Source organism: Salvelinus alpinus, chromosome 6 (assembly GCF_045679555.1).
Source record: "Salvelinus alpinus chromosome 6, SLU_Salpinus.1, whole genome shotgun sequence".
Lineage (NCBI taxonomy): Eukaryota > Metazoa > Chordata > Actinopteri > Salmoniformes > Salmonidae > Salvelinus > Salvelinus alpinus.
The window spans coordinates 15,959,574-15,971,643 of record NC_092091.1 but is presented as its reverse complement, the minus strand read 5'-3'; the positions used below and the strand labels follow the sequence as shown (position 1 = coordinate 15,971,643).

The 12,070-nt window shown below is 40.8% G+C and overlaps 1 protein-coding gene across 3 annotated transcripts in view; it reads left to right on the top strand.

Annotated features, from left to right (window-relative positions):
* Positions 1 to 12,070, top strand: part of LOC139578219 (receptor-type tyrosine-protein phosphatase zeta-like) — a 122,906-nt gene that overhangs the window by 96,705 nt on the left and 14,131 nt on the right. For 2 of the 3 annotated variants that reach the window (XM_071405553.1, XM_071405551.1), the window contains 11 exons: positions 5,682 to 5,767; positions 6,892 to 6,912; positions 7,073 to 7,169; positions 7,256 to 7,338; positions 7,544 to 7,678; positions 7,816 to 7,950; positions 8,182 to 8,345; positions 8,705 to 8,840; positions 9,090 to 9,236; positions 11,298 to 11,391; positions 11,844 to 11,920. In XM_071405553.1, the coding sequence (XP_071261654.1) occupies positions 5,682 to 5,767; positions 6,892 to 6,912; positions 7,073 to 7,169; positions 7,256 to 7,338; positions 7,544 to 7,678; positions 7,816 to 7,950; positions 8,182 to 8,345; positions 8,705 to 8,840; positions 9,090 to 9,236; positions 11,298 to 11,391; positions 11,844 to 11,920 (1,175 nt within the window). The remainder of the gene's footprint in view (positions 1 to 5,681; positions 5,768 to 6,891; positions 6,913 to 7,072; positions 7,170 to 7,255; positions 7,339 to 7,543; positions 7,679 to 7,815; positions 7,951 to 8,181; positions 8,346 to 8,704; positions 8,841 to 9,089; positions 9,237 to 11,297; positions 11,392 to 11,843; positions 11,921 to 12,070) is intronic. The other variant, XM_071405552.1, reaches the window with a different exon arrangement.

Here is a 12,070-nt window from a genome sequence, read left to right as displayed (position 1 = left end):
AGGACCTCTCAGTGGTACCAGGAGATCTAGTCCACGTTGGAGGGATCCGGAGGAAGTGGGATCAACCGAGGAGAGATGGACCCTATGAGGTGGCCAAAGCAACAAGAACGGCCGTCCAAGTGAAAAGAAGCCAGACGTGATACCATCTGAACCACTGCAGCTGAGTCCCAACAGAGAGAAGGACACAACCACATAGAGATGAGGACACTGAGGATGCTGATTCACCAGGAGGGAGCCTGGAGGGAGCAGGAGCAGCGGAAACGATTGAGATGCCAGGGAGGAGCCAAGAAAACAGTAAATCAAGTGAAAGCCAAAATATGACACGTGCACCGACTAATGCACCCAGAAGAGGAGGAGAGGCCTCACAAGGAACAGAATAAGAACGTTTCTTTCCTAAAAATTGAAACCCTTCCAGATGGAAGCTAAGTCCGGCCTGAGGAGGGAGCTTCAGGTGAAGAAAGAGGAGGAAAAGTCCCGCAAGCTGAAGAAAATGGGGATTACCCCACAATTGACTTTTAAACTTTTGAATGGCCTCCTTTACAGACAATTGATGTTAGAACAACAAAAGAATAATGACATTGACATAACAGAAGCAACAGTGAATGCTAGTATAGAAACAACAGACTAATGCACAATCAAGATGTATGGTGGGAGCAGGAAGAGAAGAATGGAATCAGCCGAACAATCCAAAAAGACTGACAAGGTTAGAATCTATGTTCCACCTCAATGTATAACAGAAGCAGGAGAACTGAAGTCTATCTCAATCATAAGGATCAAACCCTTATCGGAGATTGCACTCTGTGGATGGACACATCACCAAACAAAGGGAGAAGTCGTTTGGGACCCGAAAGGATGTGACCTGACATGAATCAAAGAAAAAGACGAGTAGGTGCTCATCATGAACAAGATTGAACCAGTGGAAGGTGAAGACCTACCCCTGCACCTGAACAGGAAGAACCTGTGACAACAACAAGGGTGGCGGCTGCTGTGACGACCACAGTAGTTACCACTAGATGACATCGACTGCCCTTACCAAGCAGACCACCGTGCCAACAAAGCAACCTGAGACATCAGTCAGGAGAATTTTTACTGATATTTGAAACTTTCTGATAAACTCTAATGATCTACCTCAAAATAAGAACATTGAAAAAGCAACAGAATTAGATATATCAGAATCAGAAGCACTCAAGGACACCACACGAGAAGAAGTAGTGAAGAAGAAGTGATACGAATGGGCTAAGAATATGGCAAACAGACACAGAATGGACAATTGTATTTTGTGAAGAAAATCACCTTTGTCTGATCTTTTAATAGTCTCTGAACCAGCATCATTTAAAAACTGTAAGTTGGAAAAATGACTATTGTACCAATAGAAAGTATTCTATTCCCTTGTGTGACATTGAATGTAGGATTGCTCAAGGGAGCACTAGAGGCAGAGCCATGTTAAACGAGACTAAGTTGGGAGACAATGATTGTGCTGCCTATGAAATTAGAACTGAATTAAATGGACCCCAATTAGACAGAAGTACTGTGGTTAAAGGAAAATATGAATGTTTTTACAGCCATGACACCGAAGGAATTGATGTAGGAAACACCACTGTAGAATGTGATACTATTTGGGTGCTAGAGAATGCGGGAGTTCGTAAAAATAATGATAAAGGGTTGTGTGGTCACATAACTCAGGTTGCGCCATCTCTTAATATGTTGAAAAATCAAGACAGAGGTATTGCTGATAGTTTCTGGATGTGTGGAAAAAACTAACTGTTGAAGGTATTGCCTGATGGATGGATTGATCTTTGTGCCTTAGTTAGAAGCAATTAAATAGGTTACTATTATTGAATCACTCCATGATGACTATGTTAAACCTAGAGTTAAAATGGCTTATGATAAGGATCCTGAGGTATACCTTAATGCAATTGGACTGCTTAGAGGTCTACCTAGGGATTTCAAGGCCAGAGATGAGGTTAAATCAGGATTTGAATCTATATTTTTGTGGATAACACCAAATATGAACTTAGAATGGATTAATTATATTTTTATACCAAATTTGATCTTTTACTCTTATGAATATTGGAGATGTTTGGTCTAGTTGGTTTTCTTTAATGTTTCTGATTGGTTCTTTTACTCCTATTTCACATTGGAGATGTTTGGTCTAGTTGGTTTATATGCTTCACTTTGTTTTTATTTTTTGTATTTTCTTGTTTATCATAGGTATTTTAATTTACTATCCCAAAGTCTTATTTGTATCATTTATGTGGCTAAATAGCCCCAGAGGGGGGATTGTAGTAGTAACATAAAACACATGGATAAAATATAAGGACATAAGACAGCTGAACATTAAAGTAACGAACCACATGTTCACATTTATCATGAGACTGTGGTAATGGAGATATACTAAGGGATGTTCTGGCCCTCTTATTTTCTCCATTGTGCTGACAGACTGACCAGACACATGGGCACCTAGAATAATTGGACACACTAGACTTATAGTCTACACATTCCACTAAAAGCACACATACCAGAGAAATATGCTTAAGGCAACTGGACACTAATGACAAGAAGAGACATAGAGTCTGCCAATTCCAATAAGGACATACCAGAGAACATGCTGGGGCATTGAATTAAATACAGGGTTGAGTCATAGGCCTAGAGGGTAGATGGACATAGATTATTTTTAAGACAAGCATGGGTCTGGCCACTATTATAATTTAACTGAAAGCAGATAATGGGCGTTAGTAGGCGTGAACAAGCAGGAAGCCTGAACTAAAAAGATAATGATGGCAGGGAAAATTAGGGGAAGTATGCTTATTTGCATATGGGGTGGACCCATATGCTATTTATGTATAAATGTTGGAACCGGGGTTGGGAAGCGGAGTGGGTGTTCCGCGGGGTGTGTGTTCCGCGGGGTGTGTTCCGCGGGGACATGCCGGTGGGCTGTACAGTTGTAATAAAGAGCATGTTTGATTTTAAAAGTTCTGGTAAGCGTTGTATTTGAAAATGATTTTCCACGACAATATGTAATAGAATTCTATAAGAAGTACTGCGCTAGTCTATCTCCACTTATGCTGCGAATGTTTCAACAATCCAAAGAAAATACCAAACTCCCGCAAACACTGTATGAGGCTACAATAGCCCTGATCTTGAAAAAAGATAGAGATTCCATGGAGATGTCGTCGTATCGCCCCGTGTCGTTACTCCCATAGAAAACAAGGTGTTGACAAAGATATTGGCAAACCGATTGAAAAAATATATTTCCGACATCATACACCCTGACCAGACAGGTTTTATCCCGGGCCGACATATATACTACAATTTGAGACGCCTTTTCAACGTAATGTATCATGATCATAAAGTTGAGGCAGTGGTAATAGCTCTTGATGCAGAGAAGGCGTTTGATCAGATTGAGTGGAAGTATATGATGTCGGTTCTGGAGCATTTCGGATTTGGAAAGGAATTTATTAATTGGATAAGAATTATTTATGCACACCCAATGGCGTCCGTTGTGACCAATCAGGAAATGTCGCAGTCATTCCGCCTGTTCAAGGGGTGCCGACAGGGGTGCCCTATTTCGCCTGCTCTCTTCGCTATAGCCATGGAACCCCTTGCTACTCGCATTCGGGCATGTGCCGATATAGCTTCTGTTAAAATAAAAGACACACAGCACAAAATTTCCCTATATGCAGACGATGTTCTTTTGTTTTTGTCTAAGCCTAAAACTTCTATTCCACCATTACTTAACTTGATAAACACATTCGGCTCCTTCTCTGGCTACAAGATAAACTGGCAAAAAAGTGAGTTGATGCCAATATCACGGCCTGTGGATATGCAATTTCTGCAATCTACCCCGTTTAGAACAGTGAGGGACAAGTTCACAAGCCTTGGCATTGTAGTGACAAGAGACCTTGACCAGCTATTGAAAGTGAATTGGGACATGAAAATATATCAGCTTAAACAAAATATAGATTTCTGGAAAACTCTGCCTATTTCCTTGGTTGGTCGTATAAACGCTATTAAAATGGTTGTCCTACCCAGGTTTCTTTACCTCTTCCAATGTCTACCCAATTTCATACCACAAAGCTATTTTAAGAAACTGGATTCAATAGTAACTCCATTTTTATGGGATAACAAGGCAGCCAGAATTTCAAAGAAGCATTTATGCAAGTACAAGATAGAGGGGGGCTTTGGCCTTCCTCACTTCAAACTGTATTATTGGGCTGCTAATCTGAACATTGTGTCTTTCTGGAGGGAAAGTTTACCTGCGATGAGACAGAAGGATATGCCTTCATGGCTTTTGATCGAGCAGGCCTCCTGTCAACGTTCCTCACTCCCTGCACTTGTTAATAGCCCATCATATGTGAAAAAACCCACTTATGACTCCAATCCAGTCATTTGTCATACGCTTAGGATCTGGAAACAGATTAGGGATTTTCTTAACATACCCACTGTTTACATAGACAGCCCGATTAGCCTGAATCATGCTTTCCACCCTGCATTGGATGATGTGGTGTTTTCACAGTGGAGGGAGAAGGGGCTCACAACAATTGGTAATTTATACATAGATGGTCAGTTAGCTTCATTTCAACAATTACAGGCAAAGTTCAACATGCCAACAACACATTTTTTCAGATACCTCCAAATCAGGAATTTCTTAAGGACACATATCCCACAGTATGGCATTAAGCCCAATAGTCCTACATTAGATAGCTTGATACTTGTCAAACCCCATTCAAAAGGGTCGGTCTCTAGACTGTATGATGTGCTACAGGCCCACATAGAGGTATCCACAGACACCATTAAAAGGGCTTGGGAACAAGAACTTGGTTCAGAAATCTCAAATGAGGACTGGATAGAAGCTCTCAGGAATATAAACCACAGTTCAGTGAATGCCAGACACAACCTTGTACAGTTTAAGGTGATACACAGGTTACACTACTCAAAAGTAAAACTGCATAAAATATTCCCGGACACCTCACCACTGTGTGAGAGGTGCAAGCAGGATGAGGGGACGTTGACCCACTTATTCTGGACATGCCCTAAATTACATGCTTACTGGGCTCTCATTTTTGATTACTTATCTAAGGCCTTTGATAGAGTTCTAGCCCCAGACCCATTGATCGCTCTGTTTGGTACAGTTGATGGGAATAACCAGGAAGGGAAAGCTGTCTCTCTGTGTACTCTATTAGCCAAAAGGCTCATATTGCAATTTTGGAAATTGGAGACTGTACCTACCTTTGAAATGTGGTTACGGGATTTAGGGAATGTAATACATATGGAAAAGATTCGATACAACACCTCCAATAGAAGTCCATTGTTTTACAAAATATGGCAGCCGATACTGGATAAATGGTCTAGCCCCGCTTCATAACTGGGCTGACGATCTGCTGCTACTCTGTGCTGTACTCCACTCAATATTTATTTTTGGCTGAACTACACTGCTTGTAATGACTATATGCTGTCTTCTTATACATGTACCACCTAATAGGATTTTGTTTTATTTTGTGTATGTGTGAGTTAACTTTTGTTTTGTCCTCTAAACTGGCCATCCCATTCAACAGTACAATGAATGTCATTGTTTGTATTGCTGTCTTTTTTACTTTATTTTTATTGGAAAATAATAAACATATTATAAAAAAATAATTAAAAAAAATAAATAAAATAAAACCCTTTCTCTCTGCCTTTAGATAAACATGAAGCCCTTCCAGTGAAGCAGTTTGTAAAGCACGTGACGGAGCTCCACCACACCAATGCATTCTCCAGAGAGTTTGAGGTGTGCTGTCAAATTCTGCTTCAGTTCTCTCACAGGATATGGATTATGACAGAAATTATTAGTATTACTTGGCAGCATGTTTTAATTTTACAACTGTCTGTCTTTAATTTAGCTTTTCTGTATGTAGCCTTCTTGTGAAACTGTTATGCGTCATTTGCGATGTTACACGGCGGCTGTCATTATTTTAAGGTAAGCATGCAGAAGACTTGTGGGAGGCTTTGCACTGTGATGGCCATTCAAACTCACACTCTCTCTCTGTCTCATGCTACATGATATTGTATGTCTCTGGCCCAGATTAATCTGAGGAGTCATGTCTATTGTCCTTACCACTGAGACTTACAAATATATCACATTATACACCAGCAGCATACCACCCTGCATCCCACTGCTGGCTTGCCTCTGAAGCTAAGCAGAGTTGGTCCAGGTCGGTCCCTGGATGGGAAACCAGATACTGCTGGAAGTGGGAGGCACTCTTTCCTCTGATCGAAAAAAGAATATCCTAATGCCCCAGGGCAGTGATTGGGGACATTTTCCAGTGTAGGGTGCTGTCTTTCAGATGGGACGTTAAACGGGTGTCCTGACTCTCTGTGGTCACTAAATAACCCATGGCACTTGAGTAGGGGTGTTAACAAAGTTGTCATGGCTAAATTCCCAATCTGGCCCTCATACAACCTAATCATCACCAGCTTCCAATTGGCTCATTCATCCCCTCTCCTCCCCCCTATAATTATTCCCCAGGTCGTTGCTGTAAATTAGAATGTGTTCTCAGTCAACTTACCTGGTAAAATAAGGGATCAATAAAATACACTATGCAATGATTACTCATGTTAAACTACATATTTACCATTGCTTACCATATAAATCCTAGCTTGGCATTTTATCAGTACTGTATAAATGCATACATGTGTAAATGTTGTCAATAACACAAACATAGGTTTGTAAGTCAAAGCTAAGGACATGAACATGGTACATGGACTGAATCCTGTTGATCGCATAAACAGTGTCTTGAAGTTGAGATTTCCCCATAAACTGTTTTCTTGTTATTTATTTGCACGTTTTTTTTTGCTAACCATGTGTCATGAAATTTCATTGCTGTGCTTTTTGCATTCCCCCTCCCCGTTTAGATATTGAAAGAGTGTTATGAGGTAAGCTACGTCTCCCTTTTTTTTCTGTAGTAGTCGCGTGTAGATGTTCGCCACATTTCCAGATGCCCATGTTGACGTTTTTGTTGTGCATGATGACACATTCTAGTTTGACTGTGTAGTAAAAGGATGGTGGGATTTAAGGTCATGTGTTTTCTTTTAGGAGGTGCAGGTGTGCAAGGTGGACCTGGGTATCACCACAGACGGCTCCAACCATCCAGACAACAAGAACAAGAACCGATACGTTAATATCCTGGCCTGTTAGTCAAACATGCACCTTCAAACACATGTACACACACATACATTCTTGAATGCACCCAGCTTATCTTTCCTCCTCTACTCCTAGATGACCACAGCCGAGTAAGACTCTCAACCCAGGCTGACAAAGATGGGAAGAGTAGAGATTACATTAACGCAAACTACGTTGACGTAAGCAATTCTCTTGCATTTCTCTCTGTGCACAATAGTAGAAAATGACCTTTAAGTAAGCATTTCACTGTTAGTCTACACCTGTTGTTGACGAAGCAAGTGACATACAATTTGATTTGATTTGTTATGAGGGCAAATTTCTTGTTGATGTATCAGTAGCTAATCTGTTGTTCACGCTTTCTCTTTCCCTCCCTACCCTCCACAGGGTTTCAACAAGTCCAGGGCCTACATCGCTGCCCAGGGCCCTCTCAAGTCCAGCACCGAGGACTTCTGGAGGATGGTGTGGGAACAGAACGTGGGCGTCATCATCATGATTACCAACTTGGTAGAGAAGGGACGGGTGAGAAACCAGGGCCATTATAACTGCCTATGCATGCTGTAAATGCTGAAGTGTTGTAATGCTTGAACATATTTAGTAATAGTTCATAAATAGTTTATTCATGAAATTATTCTAAAGTGTTTGGTCATGTATGTCAGAGGAAGTGTGACCAGTACTGGCCCCTGGAGAGCCAGGAAGAGTACGGTGGTTTCCTGGTGACGGTGAAGAGCTGTAAGGTTCTGGCCCACTACACCCAGAGAACCTTCACCCTCAGGAACACCAAGGTCAAAAAGGTTAGAGGTCACACTATTTACATCACATTTACCTCTCATTATTAGTTGAACCTCTACGTCCTCACTGTATCATCTACATCGGTTGCATCTCCCCTCCAAGTTAGTTGAAGCGCTGCCTCATTACTACTTCTGAACATTTATTATGGAACTACGAATCCCAAGTGTCACATTGACAGCCATTTTGTGTCCCATCCTGCTTACCACTTCCTGTTTCCTCCCACCAACCCCCAGGTTTCTCTGAAGGGGCGGATTAACGATCGGACCGTGACCCAGTACCACTACACTCAGTGGCCAGACATGGGCGTGCCCGAGTACACTCTGCCCGTGCTCACCTTCGTCCAGAAGTCCTCCAAAGCCAGGACAGATGACATGGGGCCTATCGTAGTGCACTGCAGGTAGGAGGCCATAGATATAGAATGAACATGTATATATGCATCGATATGTAGAATGTATAAAACAGCTTTAAAATCAAGGCCATTTGTTTCAACTGAAATTCCATTTAAATTCAGTCAATAAAAAGATGTATCTTCTTCTATACATGAATGTTTCAATTCAGGAAGTACATTTACATTCCGACCGGCATAGAAATAGAATAGAATGGACATGGTCCTCCATTATATCACTTAACAGCCACTTTCACCGTGTCCAGCTGTTAAGTTCAACATGGAACGTTATTTCATAGAGAACTAAAGTGGAAATTGAAATACCAGGATTCAGAATATATTGTGAACCTCTCTTGTGTGTGTGTTTCCAGTGCGGGGGTTGGCAGGACTGGAACCTACATAGTGTTGGATAGCATGCTGAAGCAGATCAAACAAGAGGGCACGGTCAACATCACGGGCTTCCTCAAACACATCCGCACACAGAGGAACTACCTGGTACAGACAGAGGTGAGAGCTCAGTCCAGATGGGCGGGGTTTTCACTTTTGGGACTGTTCTGTTGGAGCCTCATCAAATGGAAAGCTCCATCAAATGCGTCTAAATAATTTGAAAGAATACTATTTGAACCCAGGTCTGATACCAACAAGAAAACAATGGATCCACTACAGTAAGATTAGTTGTCCTGTCACCTTACCAGAACAGTACGAATGACAACACCCAACTAAGGCTTTCAACCCCTACTTTCCCTGTGCATTCAGGAGCAGTATGTGTTCATCCACAATGCTCTAGTGGAGGCCATCTTGGGCAAGGAGACGGAGGTTCCCTCCAGCCGCATCCACAGCTACGTCAACGACCTCCTGACCCCAGGGCCCTCCGGCAGGACGCAGCTAGAGAAACAGTTTAAGGTAAGGACATATGCTATTAACCTTTCTCGCCCCGGGGTTCCGCAAGCGGAACACCCACAACATTCCGCTGCCTTCGCAGCGCGCGAAATTCAAAAATATTTTTTAGAAATATTTAACTTCCACACATTAACAAGTCCAATACAGCAAATGAAAGATAAACATCTTGTGAATCCAGCCAACATGTCCGATTTTTTTAAATGTTTTACAGCGAAAACACAATATATATTTATGTTAGCTCACCACAATAGCCAAACACACAACGCCATGTTTTCACCGCAAACATAGCTTTCACAAAACCCACAAATAGAGGTAAAATTAATCACTAACCTTTGAACAACTTCATCAGATGACAGTCTTATAACATCATGTTATACAATACATTTATGTTTTGTTTGAAAATGTGCATATTTATAGGTATAAATCGTAGTTTTACATTGCAGCCACCGTCACAAATATCACCAAAACAGCCAGAATAATTACAGAGAGCAACGTGAAATACATAAATACTCATCATAAAACATTTATGAAAAATACATGTTGTACAGCAAATGAAAGATAAACATCTTGTGAATCTAGCCAATATTTCCGATTTTTTTAAGTGTTTTACAGCGAAAACACAATATATATTTATGTTAGCTCACCACAATAGCCAAACACACAACGCCATTTATTCACCGCTAACATAGCTTTCACAAAACCCACAAATAGAGATAATCACTAACCTTTGAACAACTTCATCAGATGACAGTCTTATAACATCATGTTATACAATACATTTATGTTTTGTTCGAAAATGTGCATATGTATAGCTACAAATCGTGGTTTTACATTGTGAATACGGCGCCATAATGCACCAAATTGTCCGGAGATATTTTGGACAGTCACGTAATCTAACCAAAAAACTCATCATAAACTTTGCTAAAAAATACATGTTGTACAGCAAATGAAAGATACACTGGTTCTTAATGCATCCGCTGTGTTAGATTTAAAAAAATAACTTTAGTACAAAGTACAGCATGCAATATTCTGAGACAGCGCCCAGCCATTCTCCGCCATGTTGGAGCCAACATATTCCACAAAAATACGAAATAACATCATAAATATTCTCTTACCTTTGATGATCTTCCATCAGAATGTAGTGCAAGGAGTCCTAGTTCCACAATAAATCGTTGTTTTGTTTTAGAATGTCCATTTCTTCTGTCGAATTAGCAACTTTGGCTAGCATAGTGGAGCTCACGTGTCCATCAACTCTTGGCGCATGGAACGAAAAATTCCAAAAGTCACAATAAACGTCGAATAAACTGGTCAAACTCAGTTGAAAATCCATCTTTATGATGTTTTTCTCATATGTATCCAATAACGTCGAAGACGGAGCATTTCGTCGTGTATACCTAACGCATTGCAGAAAACAATGTCGTGTTCCCTGGTGGGCAGCTGAATACTGCCAATAGGGCGGACCTGTCACTCCAAAAGCTCTCATTCGGTCTCACATCAAGCTAGACACCCCATTCAACATTATACTGCCTGTTGACATCTAGTGGAAGGCGTATGAAGTGCATACAGATCCATAAATAAAAGGCAATTGAATAGGCAAGGCCTTACAGAGCCCCATTTTCAGAATTTTCACTTCCTGTTTGGAAGTTTGCTGCCAAATGAGTTCTGTTTTACTCACAGATATAATTCAAACCGTTTTAGAAACTTCAGAGTGTTTTCTATCCAATAGTAATAATAATATGCATATCGTATGATCTAGAACAGAGTACGAAGCCGTTTAATTTGGGCACGATTCTTCCCCAAAGTGAAAACAGCGCCCCCTATTCACTAAGAGGTTTTAACAAGTCATAGTGCTAGTATTTACATTTACTGTAGATTTACAATGGTAAACTTTCCATAAGAACTCCAGTAGGGCATAAAGGGCAGAACTAAAAGTAAAACATACATTTGGAGAACAATAAGTCTATCGGTTGTCTTTCTTTGTCCTCTGAAAAGAGCAGGTACAACCGCTGGCACATTTTTAAATACTAACAGTTAATCTGCTCCTTGGTTCCAATGTGATTGCAGCTGATATCCTCGTCCAATGCCATACAGTGCGACTACTCAGCAGCCCTGAAAGAGTGTAACAGAGAAAAGAACAGAAACTCCTCTTTAATACCCGGTGAGTTACATACAGGTTTGTTCATACGTTGAAAGGTTCCAGCACTTTAAAAACCTCCTCTCCTCTTAACCTTGGAACAGCATCCACCACGACTGTGAACAGTGTAGACAATGAGACCTTTTTTACATTTCAGGTTGGATTTCTACCAGCACTCAACCTCAACATTGTCACTTTCAATAGAACATTTAGCAAAATGCCCGCACACTTTAACCCCTCCTAACTAAAACTATACTAAAAAAAGAAAAGCAAAGAAGTTATTTGAGAGCATGGACCTTGAGGCACATTCTGTTTTTGTTTGGTTTAAGGCAAAAATCATCTTATGTAGGTAAAGCAATGGTAATGGTTTAGTAATGCCGCTCTGGTAAACGTAACCATTCTAATAGTAATATTCTACAAAATTACATTCTGTATACCTTATGAGGAAATTTAACAATGTGTGGCTTTGTCTCCAGTTGAAAGGTCACGGGTTTGTCTGTCCACAGTGGCGGGAGAAACTACATCAGACTACATCAACGCCTCATACCTCACGGTAAGAACCCAACCATTCTAGATAGAAGAGTCACAGTGACAGATACTAACTACATAGTTACACATAGTAACACATTTCCAGTAAATTTTACTTTTGGTTTCCTGTCCATATTGGCGATCGGATTCAGGTCTCAATGTTCTACAACCGGTT